This window comes from Rhinichthys klamathensis, unplaced genomic scaffold (assembly GCF_029890125.1).
Source record: "Rhinichthys klamathensis goyatoka isolate OS25496 unplaced genomic scaffold, OSU_Roscu_1.1 h1tg000262l_1, whole genome shotgun sequence".
In the NCBI taxonomy this organism is placed as follows: Eukaryota; Metazoa; Chordata; class Actinopteri; order Cypriniformes; family Leuciscidae; genus Rhinichthys; species Rhinichthys klamathensis.
This window is the reverse complement of record NW_026606783.1, coordinates 1,343,855-1,368,769: the sequence shown is the minus strand read 5'-3', so window position 1 is coordinate 1,368,769 and position 24,915 is coordinate 1,343,855. Positions and strand designations below refer to the sequence as shown.

Below are 24,915 nucleotides of genomic sequence, written 5' to 3'. Positions count from 1 at the left end.
CTGGGTTGAGAGGTTACAATCATTGATATTTATGATCAGCCAACCACAATACCACATAAGGAGGGTTCATATATCAATGGTGTAGTAATGCTAAAGATACAAAATGGACAACAATAATGGACAATATTTTTCCCATTACAGTTTTGCCAAACTTTAATTCTGAGTAATAATACAGAGATATCTAAAGATATCTTTAACAACAAACCTTTGACCAACTGTGAAAATGGCAGCCCCTTAACTCTTGCAGTCTTGCGTACTGTCAGTCCCTGCATATACATGTATACAGTAAGCAACAGCAGGTAAATCACATGTCCTAAATGATGTCATAATATTCATCCCCACACAACAAGCTGAAATGCATTTAAATATGGCAAGAGCTTCTTTTAATTTAAATACACATTTATAGAACAGTTGTAGCAATTGATGGCCATATTTGATTTTTGACTGCTATGGACAGAATCTAAATATTTGTCTTGGTTTGCATGTGCTTTGCAAGATTCCCATTAAGAAAGGCACTATTACTTCAGCCAATGCACAACAGAGAACTTACTCCGTCTATTTTAGGCCTACTTTTTCCCTTATGAGAAATGATCCAACCAGAAAATGTTCTTAATTATCCAGTTCATCATCAAGACAGCATTAGAAGTTCATTTGGACACTAAAAAGAAATATTAAAAGCAACAACAACAAAAAAACAAGCAAAACTACAAAATTCTTGGACATACATACATAAACAAAGTGCTAAAGAGTAAAATAAAACACTTTTCCACCATCATGCCGAATGGTTGCAAACGGTACCAGTAGTGGTACGAGTAGCATTTCAGACAGTTTGATACAGTACGATTATAATCCGTTCCTACACTTGGATTTCTCACTACATTTAGCTAACCGTGCTTAGGACAGGAGAATCATGCTGGTGGAACGGTTTTATTGGCATGAGACTTACGACTGATCGCTTGTCAGTTGTCAATCTAGCATCCTTATTTGCTTTCTGGTAACCTTTCAGCCTGATGGTGGAAAAACCAGAACAGGGGCCAATGGTTGCGTGAACCGCTAAGACTAGTCTTACAAGTTAGTCATCAAATGTTTTTCTTTAAGACTTTTTAAATGATTAAAAAGTCAAAAATGACTAAATGAGTTTTGAAATTTAAGGTAGATTGGCCTAATTTGATACCGAAAAGTAAGACTAACTGCTAGTGGGTCATACTAGACCTTAAGACACCGTCTCAACATAATGTTTGCAGCTGGCCCCAGGTTTTGTAACGTATATACCCTAATACTTAAAACGTAAATACCTTTATACTGATAGGCAAAGCTTCTGATTTAATGTTTAAGGTGCAGTTACAGGTTGTCTCAATTTAGCTTTTTAGAGGCACAAATGACAAGAAAAAGAATCGTACATTACCAAAAACAAGATTTCGCTTGTTATGTCTGACACCACGCATCACCATTTCTGGATCCAAATGCTCATCAAATGGCAAAAGCAAACAACAAACAATGCTAGCTCACGCTGTGTGGTAATACTACTGATCAATCACAATCCTAACCTTTATCTCTGTACCGAAATCTCAGATGGCCAGACAGTGATTCATCTTTTATGAATCGTTAAAATATTGGTGTCTGGGACACTTTGAGTCCAGAGATAGTAGTGTACGCCACAAGTTTTTAACTTGGCTTAATTTGAATAAATATTGCTCATAAACACCTGTTGAGATAGTACTCAATTGAAATGTATAGAAACAGTATTTCTTGTGTCACGAGTCATGACTTTACAAGCGGATAGTCAGTGTGAGGGGACTGACATCAGCTCTTGGCCTCGTTTATGTTTCAGGCTCAATACCTAGCTTAATACATTACATATTAAAGTTGCCTTTTTTTCTTCCCTCTCTTTTTAAAATACAGAGTCAGAAATGTTCTAATTGTTGTCTAATCTTTAGTTTTATCTGAGCTGCTCTCTTCCTTCTCTCTTTCTTCCGAAGAGTAGTGTTGCAACGTCTGGTGTCTGTTTCTAGTCGGAGCATCTGGAAAGCGTTGTCCGCAGTCCTCACAGGCATACGGAAGAGCGGCTTTGTCCCCATCCCCACTTAACTGCTCTTTACTAGCTGGACTCTTCCCTTCCATTTGCCGGAGATGGATCTGGTTGAGACTGGAGGCTTGAATTCTCTGGAATTCTGAAACTGTGGACGATGCAGAGGCAGCCAGACTAGGCCTGCCCACAGAGTTGGGCTCCGTCACGATCCCGTGAACCGTGCGGTGATGAAAGCGGATTCCGGAGCGGTTCGAAAAGCTCTTCCCACAGAGGCCGCACACGAAAGGCCTCTCGCCGGTGTGGATGCGAGTGTGGATTTTCAAAGCCCCAGACTGAGTAAAGCACTTTCCACACTGACCGCAGCTGTACGGTTTCTCCCCCGTGTGAATTCGCTGATGCGCTCTTACCCCAGCCAGGTGAGGGAAACCCCTCCCACAATAAGAACAGGTGTACGGCCTCTCTCCGGTGTGAATGCGGCGGTGAATCTTAAGTGCCCCGGACTGGCTGAAACTCTTGCCGCAGTCGGTGCAGATGTACGGTCGGGCGCCAGTGTGCACGTTGAGGTGGATGCGCAGATTGCTGTGCGAGTTGAACGCGCGTCCGCACTCGGCGCACAGGAAGCCGCCTGCTTTGGATGCGTGCTGAGTTCGCTGGTGCTGCAGTAGTTGAGACGGCCGGGGAAAAGAGGCATTGCAGTGCATGCACGGGAGCTGCTGCAGGCCCTCCTGCTGAGCGTGGCCCTGCTGATGCCGCAGGAGCTCGGCGCAAGTGGGGAAGGTGCGCTGGCAGGACAGGCAAGGGAAGGAGGGGAGTGTACATGATGTGCAGGTGGTGAGAGGGCAGTGGTGGTGATGGAAGTGGTGGTGGGCAACATGTGCCTCTGGGTCCTTTTGTTGACGTAGAAGTTGGCTACAGGTTTGCAAGCCACGGTGGCAGCATAAACATGCAAACGCCTGAACAGGCGGGACACTGGAGGATTCGGGATTTGCCTGAGGGATTGGGCTGTGTGTGCTAGTGCCTTTGTCTTCCTGTTGGGGGTGACCAGATGTGCTGCTGGGCTCTCTGTTTTCCTCTTCCAAAGAGAGACCCAAACCTAGACACAATCCCAGGCCGACAGGGGCAGGGCTGGGCTCTTTGGCCTGCTGTTGCGGGGTGGATTGATGGGGCGAAGGTGGTTGGATCTGTGTGGCCGGGCTGGTTCTGGGTTTCAGGGTCTGGATTGAGGAACTAGAAGTAGATGAGGAAAGAGGGCAGCCAGGACATGTGCAGGTACGATGCTGAACTACAAAAGAGGGAGATGAGAATGCACAAAATTATTTAGTTTTGAGTTTTTTGAGTTTAAAAAAAAAGAGAGGCAAACATGATTATATGAAACTATTTCCTTGTATGGAACCAGTTATTATTCAGAAGAATATGTACTTCACTGATTGGTTACAGGAAGTAGTTAGAGCTACATAAAGTGGTATTTTATACAAATAAATGAAGTATTTTAGTATCTTTATTTATTACATCGCTCTCTGGAATATTTTATTCTGTTTTCAGTGTTATTACTGTCAAATGTTTCTGAATAATGACTGTTGTCCACAGAAACGCTGAATAAGTGACTGCTCATCCATTTTTGGGAAACCAATGTTTCATATAATATGAAACTTTGGTTTCCCAAAAATAGATGAGCCTCATATCACATAATCATGGTCCTAATCACCATGTCTGGATTTACTTTCTGATAATGACCAGCTGACTTCTATTATCATTTTCATAATCATCTCTCTTTAATATATAGTTAGTACAAATTATTGGATTGCATTCATGCTGCCTCTGATCTGCATTAGCAAGTCTGTGAACTTTTGTTGCAATGATAATATATTAAGTATTTTTAATATATATTAAATACATAATTACATTTATTATTTGCTGTATCTGTCCTGGTTGAATCACCAGGGAATGATCTCATCATTTGGCCACAGCTGCAGAGGCCAGTAAATTCAATAAGTAAGTGCCTCTAAAGTAGTCGGAATCAATAAATTCTGCATGTTTCGCAATCCTACTTTATGAGGATAGATGAATTGCCATTTAATTATAACACAATTGTACTGAACAGTCTATTGTAATATTTTACTCACCATGGCTTTCATGGTCTCTGGGCTCTTTTTCCCTTTCCTCAGAATGCAGAGCAAACCGGACAGCACTTTTCACCTGGCTCTGTCTGGATGAAGTAGACTGGGGAGGATGAGAGACTTTGGGCCAAGCAGAACTCAGTGTCTCCTCGGTACGTTGCTCTCTCAGTTGATGACCAGAGACTGAAGCACTTGCTGCCATAAGGTCACCAATGAAGTGATGCATATCCAGCCATGAGCATGCACCAGCCTGCGTAAAATAATATTAGTAGTAAATAAATAATATTAGTTGTAAATACTATAACTGCAGTATATTTTAATATATGATTACAATAAATTAATACTATAATATATGAATAGGGCCTAAATCAGTGTGTCACATTGCTGCATATGCACAATTCATACTGGATTAAAGAGCAAATAAATAAGACATATATCCTACAAGCATAGGCATAATAACTGGGTCATAAAACAAATCGCATCATGAGAAAAGGACACCTTTAGGAACGCGTAACAAGATATGATACAAGCGTTAAGCGTACAACATCAAGCGATACATTGTACTTTATAACAAAACATTTTCATTGATCCGTATCGCATGCTATTATGTACGCCAATAAAATGCTTCCGTCTGCGTTTTTTATTCCCATTAGTATTTCTCCAAGCCATGAAACACATCACACGCCCCTTTTAAGGCTACTTCCTCGTGTTTATTTTGGCATGTACTCACTGCGAGTCTGTCTTTGTCCATCTGTGGCGCGCCTTTACAAAGTCGAGTGTGCAATTGTATTAATATACATTTATATGATTAATGGCAGTTTTCTGTACTTAAGTGAACCGACAAACGCAGGTTAATCATAGTTGTCTCTTGACTCTACTGCTGCCCCACTTTTTGTTACAGTCTAGAGCTGCTCGTAAGTTAACGCCATTTTTCCATCGACGGCAGTGTATTTCCGGGATATGAATCATGTGATACATTCCTAGTTTCTTTACCCATACTCTGTACCGTAGTGACAGTCTACCATACAATAGCCTACCCTATAGATTCAAATGAGATCAAAAAAGTGTCTTATTTTCTTCTGATTTAGTTTATAAGGAGTATTTTAGTTAAGAAACAATAGCCTATCTGTTATCGTTTCTAAAATAATTATAAAGTTATAATTGTAAACATCTCTGTTTAATAAATTAACAATTTTGTCCAGTGCAAATACAAGCCTAAAAATTGACATTAATTATTAATATTCTGTGATTATTATATATAAGCTAGCAGTGCAATACAGTATATTGAATGCTATAAGATTTTGGTGTCTGTTACAGAGGTCTGACAAGCTTTACAGATCTCATAGGCAGCGCATGCGTCCCACTAGCCAACACAGAACAACTCTATTTTGGTCAGGTTGTCACACAATTGTTTTTGATGATATCACACACCCTTTTCTGTCAGTGGTCTGTCACACTCACGAATAGTAAGAACGAAGGTGACAGACTTGCCGCCTCTTTCATCAGACATAGGCCTATATCTCTGATTTCCTGTTATAGTTGCTACATTTTGTAATTAATGGTATGAGTTAGTCATTAACGGACAAATAATGTACCCTGAAAACTGTTAATTTCCCTTTCCATTACAATGAACAGCCAAACCTATTGTATGTCAAGAACAAGTGATGCAGAAGAGTGATGGTGACAGTGCCACTCTACTCTGTAACATTGTCCCTTCTGACTGAACCTCGAAAACGAAAACGAAATAAAGAAGAACAATAAAGAGCTATAAGGAGACTGAATTATGGGGCCTTAACTGCTCTTAAGGCAAAAAGAAGTTCATAAAAGAAGTTCTGGCATGTGAATGGACATCAACACGAATATGATGCTCATGTTTATCTGCATATTCTATGATTTGTGTTTCAGTTGAATATATTTTTATATGATCGATTTAAAACATTTAATTTAGAACATTATTCTTATTTTCAATTCACGTATTTACTGAAAAGTTGTTCGACTTTATTCATATTCAACAGTGCAATCATAGGATTCAGTTCCTTTATAACAGATTTTTTTTTCTTGTAGATGATGTAATGAAATGTTGTTTATGCCACATAATGTATGGTGCACCTAAATTTAACTCCATTATTTCAAGGCATGCATGTATATAATATATTTGGTCACTAGATGGGGCAATTTTCCATGAAGACAGAAGTTGTTTACTCTCTTCACATCCCAGCAGACACTGCCTCAGTCTAAATACAGCCTACTTGAATTCCAGTCCTCTTTTAGAAAAAAGCCATTTAAAAAATTAAGCTGTAATAGCCACAACACCTTGATGTTGTTTACTTAAAGGGCCCATGGAGGGGCTCTCAATCTTGCACTTAAAGTTCTACAGTTGTTTCACGCTGAGGTTAGTCAAATTACGTATAGGCTACTACAGGAAGAAACTAGTAAAGAGTGGCCTTGCAGCATTTGAAATTTGCACATCTCTCCAGATTTTTAAAGTGCTACTTCAGAATAAACTAAGTGTGCACTAATGCCTAACAGGATGTTTATTTAAAGTGAATAAGTGTGCTTTTCTCATCATTGCACACCAAATAACTGTAAAGTGCACAGCAGTTGAGTTGCTTAAGCATTTAAAGTTCTCCACTATTTTTGCAGCTGGGGGAGGAGGAGTGGGTGGAGGAGGAGGAGTGAAGAAGCAGAAGACCATTTTGGCGTTGTGGAGAGAATGGAGGAAATGGACATGATGCTTAATTTCTGAGGCAAATAAGCAGATCAAAGTGGATGTGGTGGAAAAGGAAGTATGACAAAAATGGTGTAGCAAAACTAACTTTACACAGATGAACTGTATTCTATGTTAAATGAATCATAATTAAATTAATATATTAAAGGGATAGTTCAGCCAAAAATTTAAATTAGCCCATGATTTACTCACCCTGAAGCCAGGTGTATACGACATTCTTCTTAGACGAATCGGAGTTATATTAAAAAATGTCCTGGCTCTTCCAAGCTTGATAATGGCAGTGAATGGCCATCAAAGTGCATCCATCAATGATAAAAGTGCTCCACACAGGGGGGTTAATAAAGGCCTTCTGAAATGAAGCGTTCGTGTAAGAAAAATATCCATATTTAAAACTTTATCGACTAAAATAACTAACTTCCTTGGATTTGTTTATGTAACTCTTCGTCTGAAAGTTATACATATACACCTAGAATGACTTGAGCGTGAGTAAATCATGGGCTGAATTTTTGGGTGACCTATCCCTTTAATTATATTTCTCAAATGCAACAGAAACTATTCCAACATAAGAATCCACAACAATGACATACACCTCATCTATAATGATGCTGAAACATTTTCAAATTTTGAATCAGTAATTTTGACTCTTGACTGAAAATAATCATGAAAACATTTTACTTTACATAGAAATAATATTAAATACATTACAATTGATTACATGTAATATAATGTATTAACCTAAACATAACGAGGTTGTATTAAAGGTGTTAGCAAATAGTAGGCTACTTTAAATTTCTAAAAGATTTCTCCATTGTATCGTCTCGCACATCCTTATATTTGTTATTGACACACGCAAAGAAAGCACCCTGTACTACTGCCTGTCTCAATCTCGATCCGATCCACATTCCTCCAATGTGTTTGACAGCTCGTCAACAGGAGAGGGCGGAGCTAGCGATGGGCGGGGGGAAAACAACGTGTTCTCTGTATACATAGTGGAACGTGCCGAAGTCAGTCAGTTAATAACAGGCAGTGACTCGAGGAGTTGACATTTATCAGAGGCTCCTCTGCGACTGACATCAATCATTTCACCTGGCGTGGGAGCCGAGAATTAAAGACAGCTAAAGGGATTCTGACATGCACTTTCAGAAATGTGAGTACGAAGACTTTTTACTAATATTTTTTATTTACAGGATTTATTGCTACAGCAGAAGGAATTGGAGAATATACGATGAATGATTTTTGATTTGATGGAGTAAAATGGACAAAAAAAAGTCGCCTAGTCTAGACGAGAAAGGTAGCCTACGTTAAAGTGTTCGGGTTCCTATTAGACCTAAATAATTCAACACTGACATAACAAGCGTTTACCAAGTCATTTCTTAAAATACACATAGGCTGTTAAATACAACTATTTAGCTGGATACAACGTATGGAATACTACTTTTTCTCTTTCTGTTTGTATGAGTTATTTTATGACGTAAGTTCAGTGATGTACGACCGTTTAAAAATAGACAACTAATTTGAATAAAGGATCCCCCAACAAGAGATACTGTCAGCCACTGAGTTCATTTTACGACTATTTTGGACAAACCCCTTGATTACTTTTAGAATTTCAGTTCCCGTTTTTAATGGGTGTGGGTCTAATTTTTATAAAGAAAAGCTTGTGAAAAAATTTCTAGCGAAAAGAAAACTAACTGTATAATAAAACTATAAAGGAAGCATTTCTACTATACAAGTACAAATGTCTCGTGTAATAAACCAACTAAATAAACGGCAAACTAAGATTTTTTAATGAGTAAATATAGCTATACCGTAGCGTAGTGAGACGTGCGGAATCCCCGCGAGGACACCCGCGCGCGTGACTCATTGGCCAGGGATTTCCGACTTTGAATTTACAAGATAGAGGTGCGAGGGTATCCCAGCCGCTGATGCCCACGCTTTCGGACATTTTAGGCATGAAATTCAATGTTCTGTAGACTTGTGTAGACGTCGTGTGACCTTTAAAACTGTTGCGAACAGCAAAACCACTGTTATTTTCTATATAGCCAATAGCTATGCTGGAGTAGACTATATGAATAGCCTGTCAAGTGTTTCACTACCATGAGTAGCCTAGCGTTTGTAAAACATTCTAAGCGTCTGTCAAACTTCGATAGGCTAACATTCCTAATTTCCTACATTAAACTCTTATAACTTAAACTAGTTTAGAATTCTGTTGTTTCAACATACACCACTAGCCTACTTATTTATGAACTTTGCTTAAAAATCAATTTGGGTCAAATCCCATGACTACTTTTTCCTAATTTTATACATAGGCCTAGATATACATGAAACATAGGCTAGCATTTTAAAAACAACTGTGTGATTGTGATATTCAACTCTCACTAAACCTATACTGTAACTTTACTATTTTGTTTGATATTTTTGGGTCCAATATATAAATGCCTTATAACTAGTCAAGATAATGATTTCACCCCCTCCTACACAATGTAAATAAATCACAATTTAATTATTATGCTACATATTGAGACACGGTGATATAACCTTAAGAATTTGTGTATCTGTCAAGACATTTTTTAAACTCCATTATTGTTTTAGCTCATTCAATATTTGACCAATGTTATTCTAACGTTTTTCTTAAACTTTCAGAAATGTAGCACTTTAGTATCATTTTTCTTTTAGTATTTGTTTCATTTGAGTCTGTTATACATCCCACCTGTAGTACACTGTCGAGCAGTACATTTTGAGATAGTGAGCTTTAAAAAGTAACAGGCTGAGAAGTGGAGTATACTTAAACTGGAATGGAGAACAAAAAAAAAAAAGAAGACAGATAAGAAAAGGAATGATCCTCTCGAGGTTATGCCCAGTGGAATTTCCATGCTGATTAAATCAAAGCCACCTTCCTCTTCTGAATCCCCTTTGCCATAAGAATTACTTAATGTTTTGGTGAAACCAGTTATTTTTCCTGTAATTAGATATCTCACAGAAAGCAGTTCTTGTGTCTGAGCTATATATAGATGAATCAACCGAAACACTATTATAGTTAGGCTATATAGGCAAAACTATTATATCTGATGATCATGGAGGTACATATACTCTGACTAGCCCATAAAAAATAGTAAAATAAGTTAGAAGTGTTTCTCTCACACTGCATTTTGGGACATAAATATCTGTGAGTGAAGCAGTAGTTTGATTAATATTTAAACAAGATCCTCCTTGTTTATTCCTGGTGGCTAGATGAAGTATTGCAGCTTAACTGTGATATGCAGCTGATTTCGGCTCAGTACCGCCACTGTTTGGCAGGCATCATCTGTTTACACACCTCTGATGGGCCCCTTCAGAGGACGTATACGTCAGATGCAGGAAGAAGATGTGGTTTGCCACGAAGAGCGTAACGGAGAAAAGGAAACAGTTACAGAGAATGTGCTTGTGAGAACCCTCTCCATAGACGCAGGGTTTCTGATAAAGAAGACAGGTAGACGTGACCTCACCACCTCTTTTCCAAATGGAATACCTTCCTCACGGGTGAGAGGATGAGCATTACGCTCCTTCGGTGGAAATGTCTTTATTATCTCACGTTTGGGGTCAAGAGTTTGAAGAAACTTTCCTTCTCTCTGCTCTAGAATACGTAACTGAAGCCCACTGGAAACCTCCGATATTTGCATTCTTGTCTTTTTCAGTTTCTTTTAGTGACTAACACGAAGAAAATACATTTGTATGTCATACCGACACCTGCTATTAAAAACGGCCATGGGGAAATCACATTACTGTAGAAATCAATCAGTTTTACTTGAAAAAAACTACAACAATAAATGAAGCAAGATAGATATGTAGAAGTAAATGTTTTACTTGCTTAAACAAATCTCTTACATTTGCTGTGGCATTGTAAAACAAATGTCTGGGATTTAACAGAAAGATAAAAAATGCCCATCTCACCTTTCCTGAATTGATTAACTGTTGTTAATTTAAAACTACAAATATTTCATAGCATTTATTTTCATTCTGAGGCATAAATATGATTATTAGCTTGGACAAGATAGTCACTCCATCTAGTTAATAAAGTTCCACAATTATATAATTGTAAAATAAATTACATACTTTATTAAGAAATCTTTATGAAGAAAATGAACTTGATAATGGGCAAGGGTGCATGGACTCTCGCTTGATAAATCAATATCAGTTTAGAGATTTAAAGAGACTACCGTTCAAAAGTTAGGGGTCGGGTGTTAAGTAAGGGTGATGGTAAAGCTGAATTTTCAGCATCATACTTCAGTCTTCAGTGTCCCCTGTTCCTACAGAAATCATTCTAATATGCTGATTTACTGCTCAAGAAATATTTCATATAATGATCAATGTTGAAAACGGTTGGGCTGCTGTGATACGTTTTCTGTGATTCTTTAACAGCATTTATCTTTACTTTTCAAACAAAAAAACATTATGATTAATATAAAAATGGTTTATTCCTGTGTCCACAGCACCGAAGGAAAAGGCGTGTTACCCTCTGCCCACAGTGAAGAAACTCCTGGAGCAGAAGAGAAAGAGAGAGACCTCCTCAGCACCCCCCTCCTGCTCTACAGCATCTTATACTGCTGGTGGCGCTGCATCTGTCCCAGTCAGTCAAAACTATTATACCTCTAAGTATGATTGTCTTGAGGCTGATATAAACGTCTTTAATCATCCTCCAAAATGTTTCCAACAGGTGTTGGCATCAGTACAATCTCCCACTGTCGGTGAGTCTGAGCATCTCTGCTAAATGAGGATTTTGCTTTTAAAATGGGACTTCAATGACATTCAAATTCTAAAGATGATCCCTGTCCTTTGCAGGAACCAGTGCAAGCTACACAGACATGGGCGCAGTTAGATACGACCGGTGGGAAGTTTCCAGCATTCATCAGGCACATTCCTCCCTACAGCAGTGCAACCCTTTCTCGTTCATGTCCAGTTCCTCCATCGCACCAAACTTTACCCAGACTGGACAAACGCTTGCCACTGGCTACAGCCCTCAGCAGATGCAAGACTGCCAGGATGCCCAGACAACACAGCAATATGTAAGAGCTCTAAAAGTATTTGAGGTAGCATAATAATTGAAGGCTTCTTACATAATCATGTTCATTTGGTCAAGTTTTAGTCCCATTCTCTGTCATTCCTCACAGTCTATAACAGAGTGCCCTGTAACTGCTGCCGGGACTGATTTGACTGGGACAGTCCCCGTTCAGAGCTCAGGCTTGTGTTGGCCATCTGAATCCAGAGCAGAGGATCACACAAGCCAATACGTTCTCCAAGAGTTCAGGGCCCAAATGGATATGGTGAAGCTGCAGGAGGCTCGAGTCTTCCTGCAGAACATGGATTATAGTAGAACCACCTGGCAGGATGATGATGGGGACACGTAAGTCAAAGGAACATTTTCTGCATGTTGTTTAGGGTGGAGATATACTACCACGGACCGTTGGAAGAATGATCTGTAGTTATGTAGACTTCAAATGAGTACACCACTGTTCAAAAAATTATATTATGCTCACCAAGGCTGCAAAAATACAGTAAAAACTGTGATATTGTGAAATATTACGACAATTTAAAGTAACTGTTTTCTATTTTAATACATTTTAAAACTTAATTTATTCGTGATGGCAAGAGCTTTTGTGCTAAAGAAACATTTCATCTTTTTTTAATCAATGTTATACTCCTTAATGGGTTTCTTTGGTGCAAACCGTGATACATTTTTCAGGATTGTTTGATGAACTGTAAGTTCAAGCATTTATTTGAAAAAGAAATCTCTTGTAACGTTGTAAGAGTCTTTACTGTCACTTTTCGATCAATTGCATCCTTGCTGAGCAAAAGTATTTATTTATTTAAAAAATAAAACAAAAACAAACTCGCTGACCCAAAATTGATGGTCATGCATATAATCTCTTCTAGCCAACCCCCATGAATTTAGGAATGTTTAAATATGTAGTCTTTTATTTTATTTTTTTATGAAAATGGATCAATGATTTTAGTAAAATTAAGTAGTTTGGCATTATCTTTTATTAGTATTTCTTTAAAAAGAAAAGTTCTTCAATGCTAAATTTCAATTCCAAGAACATAATGATATTTATGAACTAAAAATAATTCCTAATATTTCCATAAGAGAGTTTTTAACCCTTTTGAAAATAAATGATTAATATATGTACACAAAAAAAGTATTTTTCTTAAAAAAAATTCTTGAAAAAACATGAAACCAACATAAATACAGGGAGGTCATTTTAATTTCAATGTAGCAATTTTGTATGCTAAATAGAATTTGAAGTCTTATTTAGATACCTTCCAGTCATGTACACATTATGTCATTATGTAAATTGCTCAGTTAGTGTATCAGCATTAGGTGTTTCACCAGAGGGGTCTTCTAAGGCCTTGTGTGTTTCTCAACTAATGAAACCACTGTGAGCGCAAGTCCTATAGAACAGTGACTCTAACTGAAAACAGAAAGGTTGTTAGACTGTAAATGAAAACTGAAACTTTGCTCTTCCTCTCTTTTAGGATTTTACATATCTATACTGCGAAAGGCCTGAGGGAATATGCTTTTGCTGCTGCGGAGAAACTTTGTGGACTGGGGAAGTTGGACTCTAAAGAACACAAGGGCAAGGTGAATATCACAACAAAATACTGTTAAAGGGCCCCTCATAATAGTGTGTTTCATTATGTTTAATAGTTACATTATACTTTTCATGTAGTGTGTAATATAACTGTTTGTGAATGTAAAAGGTCTGAAAAGTTCAAAGTGCACAATAAATAGTTATTCTTATACTGTATGAACAGATTCTGAACTGCCTAAAACAAGTTGTCAGTAATTCCATTCTTTCTCTCTGAATAAACCTATGTAAGTTTGTAACAAATTTGCATAATACCAGCCCATAGTCTTCACTGGCTGCCTGCGAATAACGTCTACTTTGACCCGCACTCAAACACTGTAGTTGTGAATGATGCCTGGAAGTGTTTGGTTTGTCTTGTGTTGAGAATACACTGTTTTCTGAGCTGCGAAAGCAAAACCACTTTGCAATACTTCCAAAGAATGAGATTGATAAGGTAAAACCAATGCCATCATTAAAGTTCATATCAGTGTGTGTGTGTGTTAGAGCTGAGGAAGCCTCCAGAGCTGAAATTCAAATATGGTAATAGACTCTTCGTTTCCGGCATGCTATTTATCCAATATTGTCCAGTATTATTCAGTATTGTAATCCAATCACAACAGACTGAGGCATCTGACCAATCAGAGCAAAGTAGGCTTTCAGAAAGGAGGGGTTTAGAGAGACTGAATCCTCCTTTAAATGAGTTATTTCAGGTTCTGTGAGAAAAGAAGTGATGCTACAATGTATATTATGAGAAAATTCAAGTGTTTTCTGACCTTGGGTGCATGTAAACCTAGGACACATTTATGATGCCCCAGGGAATTTGTATTATTATCAATGCACTCACTGACTTTTTGTTCCTTTGTATTCAAGACTGCTTTGCTGGTGGCTGTAACTGCTAATCAACCAGATATAGTCCAGGATCTCCTCACTCTTGGTGCGGACATCGGCATCTGTGATGTCAACGGTCAAACTGCGCTCCATCTGACTGCCACCTACGGTTTCCCTCGTGTCATGGAGGTGAGAGACCACCCATATGTCAAATCATTAATAATAACAAAAGCATGCATCAAAACCACTATGATTTTATAGGTTATTCTCTTTGCTGGACTGCCAGTGGACCTGGAGGCTCGTAATTTTGAAGGTATAAACATTTTCTCCATTAAGCATCACAGTTACATCTGAGGAACCAATAATTTACAGCTCTTGCTTCTGCCTGCTAACTTTAGGTCTGACTCCTCTGCACTGTGCAGTGATCTCTCACTGTGCCACGATGAAGGCTATACATGCCTCCTCCTCATCCTCAACATGGCTGGTCGATGGCGGTCTACAGACTCAGGCAGAAGATAAACTGACGTGTTTGAGGCTTCTTATAAATGCTGGGGCTTCAGTTCTCAGTCAGGTACTCAATTTAATCACTCTTTAATGTTTTGTATTTTCAGTACAGTTTTAAACCCAATGGTAATGAAGTAATGTGTTCATTATTGCTAAATGACCCCTTGGTGGATATACAGATAGAGCAGAGACACCCATTAAATAATACATATTATAAAACATTAAGCCGGGCCCATAATAACGTGTAAAGTACCAAAATAAAGCTATTGATGTATCATACACACCACTGTTCAAAAGTTTGGGGTTTGTGCGATTTTTTTTAATGTTTTTGAAAGAAGTGCTCAACAAGACTGCATTTATTTGATCAAAAAGACAGTAAAAACAGTAATATTGTGAAATATTATTACACTTCAGAACAAGGTATTTGTTTAATCACAGGAATAAATTACATTTTAAAATATATCAAAATAGAGAACAGGTAAGTGTCCCGTTAGGGGTCACCCCACATGAAAAGTATAATGTAACTATTAAACATAATGAACAAGGTACATCAAAGGTGTTCCCCCAACACCTTTGATGTGGCTTGCATGTTCTCCCTATTTTCTGTGGGTGCTCTGGTTTCCCCCACAGTCCAAAGTGTGTGAGTCTCAGTGTTGGGTTGCGTCAGGAAGGGAATCCGGTGTAAAAAGCTGTGTGGATAATACTGCTGGGGTGACCCCTAACGGGACACTTACCTGTTCTCTATTTTGATATATTTTAAAATGTAATTTATTCCTGTGATGGAAAAAGCTGAATTTTCATCATCATCATCACTCCTGTCTTCAGTGTCACATGATCTTTCAGAAATCATTCTGATTTAGTTCTCAGGAAACTTTTCTTATTATTCTCAATATTGAAAACAATTGTGCTGCTTAATATTTTTGTGGAAAGCGCGATACCTTTTTTAGGATTATTTGAAGAATATAAAGCACAAAAGAAGAGCTTTTATTTAAAGTCGAAATCTTGTAACAGTATAAATCAATATATGATTGGTGGGCACCTGTTGAAGGAACTGTTGTTGTTGTTTTTTCTTTACATGGTGTAATATGGCTAAGTTAGCAACAGCAAACACACAAATTACAGTTACTGACATTTACAAATTATAGTAGATATTTATAGGTATAGGAAAAGACAAGATATATTTCCCAAATGTTCCTTTCTGACAGACAGACAAACAATTGATTTTGTCATTGTTCCATATAGCGCGGTTTCGTTCTGAGAATGCCGCAAAAGGAAGAAACTTCATTCATGCCACGCCAGCTTTGATGTGGCTTCAGTTTCACTTTGTTGACAGACTATGCCTCTGTCTTTTTCAGGAAATCAAAAGCAACAAGACCGTTCTTCACCTGGCAGTGAAGGAGGGGAATATCCATCTCGTGCGCTTCCTTCTGAGCCTCCAACTCTCCAATATGCAAGCGTTCATCAACATGAAAGTGAGAAACATGATATTGTATTGACTTTCATTTACCTACGAAATCATAAGTAGTAGGTAATATCCACACGCCTCGTGTCGCAGTTAATCGCAGCCGCGGTGAAATTTAGACCAACTGAACTATTATAGGTGTAAACAGGAAATTAAAGTTGAGTAGGCTAACTTACATTTTAGATAAAATATAGTTATTTTGTCTGTTTTTTCTCTGCCAGCAGAATAAGTTTTGAACAAAGCCAAAGCATATTTAATTGCTGCGCGTCTCAGTCTAAAGAACAAGATGTAGTGACTGACTTACTAAATTAGTGTTTTTGATCCAATCGGTAGGCTAAATTGAATTAATTGAATCAATGAAGTCACCTGTTTCGTTCCCGAATGAATCAGTGGAGTTTTTAACAAATCGGCTGAGTGACCCATAGACAGTAAAAGGGAGCGACCCAGTCATAGGCCTAAATAGGCTACAGTAATTTGTTGTGTTCCTGATGATTCCGTGTTTTTGAACAAATCGGTTGAATGATTCACTGATTCACTCATAAAAAACACCTGTTTCCTTCCTGAATGATTCAGAGTTTTATTTTTATTTTTTTACGAATCAGTTGTGTGAACTACCCAGTGACTCGCTCATACAGTAATTCGTATAGTTCCTGTATGATTCCCTGTTTTTGGACTAATCAGTGGAAATATTCACTGAATCACTTATAAATACAACAAGAAGTGTTTCGTTCCTGAATGATTCTGCATTTTTCTTTTAACGAATCAGTTGGATGAACGACCCAGTGACTCACTCATACAGTAATTCGTATAGTTCCTGTATGATTCCCTATTTTTGAACGAATCAGTGGAATGATTCAAGGAATCACATAAATACAACCCATTCCTAAATGATTCAGAGTTTTTTTAAATGAATCGGTTGAGTGAACGACCCAGTGACTCACTTATAAATACTTTATTTGTTTAGTACCTGAATGATTCCATGTTTTTCAACGAATCAGTTTAGTGAAAGGCTTAATCACTAGCAAACAAAGACAGATGCTTTTTTGTTCCTGAAAGAATTTGTATGTTTGAAGGAATTGACTGAATGGATGGATGATTTGGGGTGGCGTGGTGGCTCAGTGGTTACTGGGTAGCACTGTTGCCAGCCTCACAGCAAGAAGGTCCTTGCTTTGAGCCCTGGCTGAGCTGTGTGGAATTTGCATGTTCTCCCTATTTTCTGTGGGTGCTCTGGTTTCCCCCACAGTCCAAAGTGTGTGAGTCTCAGTGTTGGGTTGCGTCAGGAAGGGAATCCGGTGTAAAAAGCTGTGTGGATAATACTGCTGGGGTGACCCCTAACGGGACGACTGTAGTAACTGTGCAACTTTCAGAAAGAGTCACTGAAAAATAACCACCACTAACAGCCTGTCTGGAGCACGCAAACACAGACAAGGCAAGCTCAGTGACAAGTCGCTCTCCCAATGAAATTCACGGACTATAATGTGATTTAATCATCACTACATTTACCCCATACTATAATGAACTCTAGTACATATAAACTTACAGCGTACAACAGTGTGACATCATCATCTATATATTGTCTGTCTCCTCTCAGGCTCACGGACACACTGCCCTACACATGGCCGCAGGGCTGCACGGAAGCCCCGATCAGGAGGAACTGATCCGGCTGCTGCTGAGTCGTGGTGCTGATCCCAGCATCCGCAACCTGGAGAACGACCAGCCCGCTCACTTACTGCAGAGCGGAGACAAAGGAGAGAGAGTGAGAGGCTTTTATTTAATAACAACCAGTCTGCAAGGACTCGTGTGTACAGTGCCGTGCAAACCATAAAAAACATTCTCTTGTACAGTTTGATCATGGCTCCATTGTTTTGTAACGTCATGGAATGAGAAGAACACACTAGCTGACACCACTTTTTCCTCTCTCACTCTTTCTCTCCCTCAGCTCAAGCTCATCTTGAAGAAGAAAAGTGCCTCCTCTAGGCGGCGTTTTACATCCTTACAGGACCAATAGTGACTTGGACTGATCAGTCCCAGCGTTCCCCACCTTCTCCAATAGAGGTCTAGAGCAAATGACAGTACGCACATGAAACATCAGTCTTGATAATACGATTAACTGTTCACCATCAATATGTAGATAAGAACAATTATTGATTGAATGGACCTTTGTCAAATAATTAATAGCAAAAAGAGCTTTTAAAATGAACCCAAACACAGTCGTCCTAGACTAGAATGAATCTAGATCATCTCTGGAGAAGGATGGGTTTATCTTCAGTATCCTTTTATGAGGATTTTCACCTATTGCATCATTTTAGTATGACAGTATATCTTTTTTGAAGGATCATTCATCGATCCTGTACCATAAAGCTGCTTCCCAGTTCATTTAAATGCTGAACATCAGCATTTTACTAAGTTCCTGAATAGAGATTTCAATGAAATCATCAGGACTGTCAGTGTACCAGTCAAGTTTCCACCTTCAATTATAAACCATATTGGTTTGCTTAAATGCACTTTTAAAATCACTGTATCAGTGGGATATTTTTATTTGTTTTCAGAAGTATTTATATGGCTTTTGGTTAGTGTGTGTTGCATTTTATTCTCCGTGCTCTTGTTTGTGTTACTTTCACTCAGGGGGAAAGGTCAGTTATTTATTTCATTGCTTGATATGAATGACAGTTCTCTATGTAATGCACTTTTCTCAGCAGCACACTTGATATCATAGGAGATGTGTCATCCGACCATGTATGTGAATGCGTTATTTTCATGAGTCATATACGAGGGGGTGAAATGTCAGGGGGTTCTGAGGTAGGAAGGTACAGTAGTTTTGTCTTCAAGACCTTTCAGAATCAAGTCACAATCATTAATATGATTTAACAATATTAATTCAGTGGAATAGTAAGGAAGGGTTTTTGTATGTGGGGATCGTGTCCATCTTGTATCAAGATTTCAAATGTTGGAGGTTGTTGTTGTTGTTTTTGTTGTTGAGTCAGAGACATACATGATTCACCATGATGTCCCTATGGAAATTCAAATGAGGGAAAACACACGCTAATGTCACTTTCTTGTAAAACAAAGAGAGGACTGTGGATTTATGAGAATTAGTTTGAAAACAAAGTGCATTCATTTATGACAGTTTTCTCAATTTTTTAATAAATATCACAAACACTTAGTGAATGAAACCATCTGACAAAACCGAATTCTGTGAGAATATGAAGTAGCATTAAAATCTGCTTGATTGAATGTACAATGTTTTACAATATTGTTTATGGAGAGTGATATCATTATGATCAACTTATTCATGTATTTCTGCAAATTATTATTGTTTTATTAATGTGTTTTGCATTATATGTCAACTGACCAAGCCAAACTAAGTAAAGCTAATCAAAGTAAAAACCAAGAATGAACCTCTGTAACTCAGGATCTTTTATTGAGACAAATGTCTTTGGTATATGACTAATATTTGGATGAATAATAAAAACTCATTTTCATATAACCGTATCGAACTCGTCATTATGACATGACTGCTGCTTAGTCATACTCAATAACTTCATTTCAAAGCATAATACACACAAAAAAAACGTCTGCAGTATAATGGCTTGTAATGAATCCATAAGCATTCCTCCAAAAAAACATGCCGAGCGAACAGAAGCACAGTGATTCATAATTCTAAAAGTTATATGGATGCTTTTTCATTTATTAGTTCATGAGACATAAATACATTCAGTTGCAATTAAATCAGTTGCTTTTAGTTTGGGAGTAATTGAAGTATTACTGTAAAGTGCTTTGTTTACTGGAAAACAGTATACAAACATTCATGCTGTTACAATGGACATGAGATCATGTTTAACTCCAAGGTAAGGTTCCACCAGCTGCTCGTGAGGTGTTACTTCAATGTTAAGTTATATTAGGGGTTTAGTAAGTAACTACTGGTTGATTGTTGCACCATTAGTTCTTAAGGCAAGACTTTCTTAGTTTCTATGCCCTCCATAAAGTAATGCGCAGTTGCATAATGATGTCTGACTTTACTGATCCAATAAACGGCCTTACAATTAGTAAACGAAAAGATGTTTGTGCATGTTTAGATTATCTTATACAGTTGTTGTCAAAACTGTAAATGGATGGAATGGATCCAATAGTATAATTCAATATACAAATAATAAATATTCAGGAACTAAAATAATAAATATATAATACAAGAGATAAATACTCAAATTGTACAATTGTCTTACATTTTGTTGACACCTGCCATGCACAAATTACACAGGGCGACACACAGGATTGTGCATAGTTCCATGCTGGAGAGCTGCTAAGAAGTCGTTTATTCTTTATTAAAATGTAAACCAGTGTTCAATTCAATTTCATCATATCTGTCTAAAGGATTTGAAATCTATTCGATGAAACATCTGTCATTCAATCAGTCTGCTAATCGTATTTCCAAAAAATGCCTTTAGATCTAGCCCTCATATAATAAATCACAACTATTCATGCATAAGTCAAATAACTGCAGTCATATGAGGTGCATCATGAACGGTATCATCAGCACTATATAAACACAAAAGGACATAATGAAGCACATGTTCTACTGAGAGACCTAAAAATACAGCCACACATCAGCATTTAGGCGGAGGTTACAAAAAGAGGTCAAGCGGGTTCTACTCTCCTCCACATTCTTGTAAGTAACTTTGTGAGTCTGAGCATTTCCTCTCACTATAATGAGTCGCCCCATTGCACCATCAGCTTTACACCGTTTGAGGGGGAACTAAAAGGAAAAAAGGCGAAATCAATCAGGCGTTCAATAAATTCTGACAGTGTTTTTGAATAGAACATTAATTAATGTTGATGGATGTACCTTCTGTCTGTGGTGGCTGAGGGCTTTCCACTGGACTAGATCTGTAGTGGGAAAAAAATCATACAGTTTATGCCAATAAGCCACGCTGGTCCATCTTAAGCACTCCATATTTAGCAAGCATGCTCATCCGCATTAATCAAATGTAAGTATTGTCGGTTGATTTGTATGCAAGTGCCTGACGATTCAGATCCTCTCAGGAGGACATGCGGAGCATTTTAACTGTCTTGATACACACTGCCTACCCACACAAAGAGCACATAGTTCAGTTCTTAATTTGGGAAGCACAAGAACAACAAACTTTCTGCTGTCTTAACTTCAGTGTTTATAAGCACGACAGCCGTACATGAGGTCGTGTGTTTTAAACGTGTTGTTTGAATGAATAGACAGTGTAGGTGAGCTGAAAGAAGAATCTGGTCAGTTCAAAAACGAATCGATTTAGAAACCAGGGGCTGCATTCAAACAATAAAGGAGCTTTACAGAGAACACTCATGGCACCATCAATTCCATGTACATCTTTTTTCGTTCAAGACGTTTCCTCATCCTTTATTCGGGCTCATTCCACATGCACAGTCAAGGCTGCACATTCGTGTGAAAAGCGCTTACTTGGATTTCGAACATTTGCACTTTTTACCTGTTGGGGCAAAAAACATTTAGAGAAGGTGAATTATGTAATTGAAAAGGGACTTTGATTGGGGTCAATTCAGTTTCAGTTTGGAAGGAATCAATTCAATCTCATTTAAATTGACCAACATTTTTCACATTGCAGAAGTACTCAGACAAATGATTTGGTGAATTGACTTGTGTTCACTGCACTGATTGAAGTAAAAATGGGATTGACTACAATCATTGTCAGGTGAATGCCACGCTTGATGATGAAAATATTTAGAATCTAACATCACAGCCGTTTACTATTATTTGCACTCATTCAGCACATCCTATATTACAACATGTCTATAATTATTATGTTAGTGACTTACTCAGAGCAATAAGAATTCCACCAACGAACATAATCACAGCTAGGATGACACCTGTGGTCCGCAACGTCTCGTAATCTGAGCTCAGAAATCAAGAGTGGTGAAATACTCTGTTTTACTGACTTTCCCTCAGTTTCACAGACAAGGCTTAAGATAGTCCCAGACTAACATGCATGTTTGAGCTGTTTTAACTGGAAGCAACTTGCATTGGTATATCTGAAAATATGTCAGTGCCGTTGTTTTGTCTCAAGATGCACACCAGTAATGTTTTATTCTAAGGCACGTTTATAAAAGCTAAATGCCCTAATTGAACTAAGGCCTAATCCTGGCTTGATCTAAGCCCTGTCTGTGAAACCGGGCCTTAATGTTTTAAATAAATAAATATGTCCATGCAATACTCAACTGCTTACCATAATGAAAGGCACTCTGGTCCAAATTCATGTATGACTCTGTAAATACATTTAAATATGTTTAACAACCCTGAAACAAAAGAAACATCGATAGGCTTAATATGGACCTAGCAGCAATGTGATGCCAGTGAAGACGTGGAGTGAAGTAAGGAAAACAATGCAGGGGACAGAGTTCAGCACCATGGACAGATGCTGGTTTATTAAATCTATAAATATGGGAATAGTAGACTGGACTGTCAGAGTCTATGAGCTCTTGAATAACGCTGAGACACATTCAGACTGCAATCGATTGAATTATTAATCACATAAACAGTGATTTCAATTAGCTTTTGACCATGGACGAGGCACAAGGTATCTTGCAAACTCAGGTGTTTTCAGCAGAAATCGTCAGTAATTCGGGTGATTGATTATCTGCATAACGAGACTGCAAGCTCAGCGACAAGCCGGTTGGATGTGCACGCGCTCTGAGAACCTGCAGTCTCCACAGGCGTGTGGACCTTCCTCTAATGAGAATCAATAGAAAGCTGTTCAAACTGCCAATAGTCGGAGCTTTTATTACCTATATGGAGAGGGGGGAAAGCAACCCACAAACTAACATGCAATACATCTTTGAATTAAACAGGTTTTGTCTCGTGAACTGCACTATAGCGCAATGATGCGGTGCTGAACTTCAGGGGTTTGCAACTGCTTAGTTAGCGATTTTCAGCACCCCCATTCACTCTTAAAGGGATAGTCCACCCTAAAATGAACGTTTTCATCATAATACTCACCCTTATGTTATTCCACTCTTCATTCTCATTGTATAGAAGAAAAGATGAGTGAATGAGACTGCCATTCTTCAACATTTTGTGTTCAAGGGAACAGTAATTAATACGGGGTTGACTATTTTCATTTTCGTGAATAATTAATTAAATCCATCGTTCAATAACGGCGCTTTCAAAGAATGCATTGCTTTCATTTTAAATGTATTAAAACAGTTTTAAAACAATACCATCGAAGTAGTACCCCAAAAAAATAAAAAAATAAATCAGACTGCAATTCCTGAATATGCATAGGACATTCATATAGCCATATGCAATTATAATAGTAATTCCTGTCAAATAACAGAATTTGCATAACAACACTATTCTTTTTTTTATTCAGTTATAGCCTACTCACGACTAACATCTAAAGTCTCACTTATTTAACATGCACGTTCTAAAATGAGTTTGATTATTCATGCCACACCATGCGGTTTCATCTGTAAAAGCATACAAATGCAATAAATAGACAAACCTGTTGAAACTGCCATGACTGCAGTGCTGTTTCTAGACAAGGCTCCCTTGATCTTGCTACAGGCTGAAATTGAGCACGGTGAATGAAGAGAAGAGGGCGTGGAGGAGCACTGCGTCGATGCTGGGCTTCGAGAGTTATACTTACACCCCCTAGCGGTGCAGATATGTCGGTGTTCCCTTTAATTCGGTAGGGGAAGCTCCCGGGTCTGGTGTTGGGTAGATAAAATGCATGCTGTCCAATGCGGTGGGGATCCTGAGCCAAACACCCCCACCCAACGAATACATGCGACACACCGAACCCCACCTATGCAGCAACAGGACCGGGGCCTGCAGGACTGGACCGGGCCGGTTCTAGGCAATGTAGGTATGGACAGGGGTGGGCTCAGCCAAACGTCTGCCTTGCCCACCCAATCAGAATTTAGGAACAGATAGTATTAGGTAATTTTTTTTTTTTTTTTTTACGATTTGTGCATTAATAAAAAGCAATCTGAGGTGGATTCTGTGTTGAAAGGTTTGATGAAGGGCTGTAGAATGCCCCAAACAATCACAAAAATAACACCAGAAATTTGCAGTAGCTGGTCTATTTATCCTTGAATTAACGGCGCAGTCCGTCACGCGCTTCAATCTGTAACAGAAAAGTAGAGGCTGACAATACGCGATAACGGGCAGAAATGTTTGCATAGGCTACATCAAGGTGTGAATTCCAACTTGTCATCTTTGTAATTACCTATGTATCATCATCATAATTACTTGCAGCGTAAATATTAAAATAGATAGGCTATACTGCCCTGATTAGATTTTTTATTCAAACCCAGACGAAATTCGCTAGAAAACATCGCTCATTTAAGAACGTGCATTTATTCCATGAACGGAGCAAGAACATAAGCGTTTAAAATAGCTTAGTTCAGTTGAAACCTTGCCCTCTTTGGCTTGGTGTTAATGCTGTAACTGAATGAACGAGGCAAACTGTTATCTTAAATAACAGCACTGAAATAAGCGTGCGCTGTTTATCTTTTAGTCGTTCACATATAATAGGACGCGTTTTGCGGTTAAAACGCGAGACGCAGATTAGTGCAGGCCTAGACACGCGTTTTTCAAAAGTTGTTCTAACTTGAGTGCCGCGTTTTAGAAAGCCGCGTCTTGCAGA

General features: G+C 38.3%; 3 protein-coding genes across 6 annotated transcripts; 1 reads left to right on the top strand and 2 right to left on the bottom strand.

Annotated features, from left to right (window-relative positions):
- Positions 1-816: 816 nt before the first annotated feature.
- Positions 817-5,116, bottom strand: si:ch211-79k12.2 (uncharacterized protein LOC568844 homolog). 2 transcript variants are annotated; one of them, XM_056267612.1, is made up of 3 exons: positions 4,877-5,116; positions 4,153-4,396; positions 817-3,311 (listed from the first exon to the last, which is right to left on the bottom strand). In XM_056267612.1, the coding sequence occupies exons 1-3, from the start codon at positions 4,895-4,897 to the stop codon at positions 1,927-1,929; spliced, it is 1,650 nt and encodes a 549-aa protein (XP_056123587.1). In that variant the 5' UTR covers positions 4,898-5,116; the 3' UTR covers positions 817-1,926. The 2 variants fall into 2 exon arrangements, with proteins under 2 accessions (XP_056123587.1, XP_056123588.1); XM_056267613.1 differs by having other exon boundaries at positions 817-3,312; positions 4,163-4,396.
- A 2,723-nt stretch (positions 5,117-7,839) lies between these two features.
- LOC130101766 (NF-kappa-B inhibitor delta) lies at positions 7,840-19,754 on the top strand. 2 transcript variants are annotated; one of them, XM_056267615.1, is made up of 12 exons: positions 7,841-8,021; positions 11,341-11,477; positions 11,565-11,595; positions 11,690-11,913; positions 12,019-12,251; positions 13,382-13,487; positions 14,344-14,490; positions 14,563-14,614; positions 14,700-14,872; positions 16,161-16,277; positions 17,859-18,023; positions 18,207-19,754. In XM_056267615.1, the coding sequence occupies exons 1-12, from the start codon at positions 8,006-8,008 to the stop codon at positions 18,273-18,275; spliced, it is 1,470 nt and encodes a 489-aa protein (XP_056123590.1). In that variant the 5' UTR covers positions 7,841-8,005; the 3' UTR covers positions 18,276-19,754. The 2 variants fall into 2 exon arrangements, with proteins under 2 accessions (XP_056123589.1, XP_056123590.1); XM_056267614.1 differs by having other exon boundaries at positions 7,840-8,021; positions 11,341-11,595.
- Positions 19,755-20,743: 989 nt separating this feature from the next.
- fxyd7 (FXYD domain containing ion transport regulator 7) lies at positions 20,744-24,091 on the bottom strand. Of its 2 annotated transcripts, XM_056267637.1 has the most exons (6): positions 23,770-24,091; positions 22,495-22,533; positions 22,088-22,162; positions 21,714-21,741; positions 21,111-21,151; positions 20,918-21,020 (listed from the first exon to the last, which is right to left on the bottom strand). In XM_056267637.1, the coding sequence occupies exons 1-6, from the start codon at positions 23,783-23,785 to the stop codon at positions 21,001-21,003; spliced, it is 219 nt and encodes a 72-aa protein (XP_056123612.1). In that variant the 5' UTR covers positions 23,786-24,091; the 3' UTR covers positions 20,918-21,000. The 2 variants fall into 2 exon arrangements, with proteins under 2 accessions (XP_056123611.1, XP_056123612.1); XM_056267636.1 differs by lacking the exon at positions 21,714-21,741 and having other exon boundaries at positions 20,744-21,020; positions 23,770-24,080.
- Between the last annotated feature and the right edge of the window lie 824 nt (positions 24,092-24,915).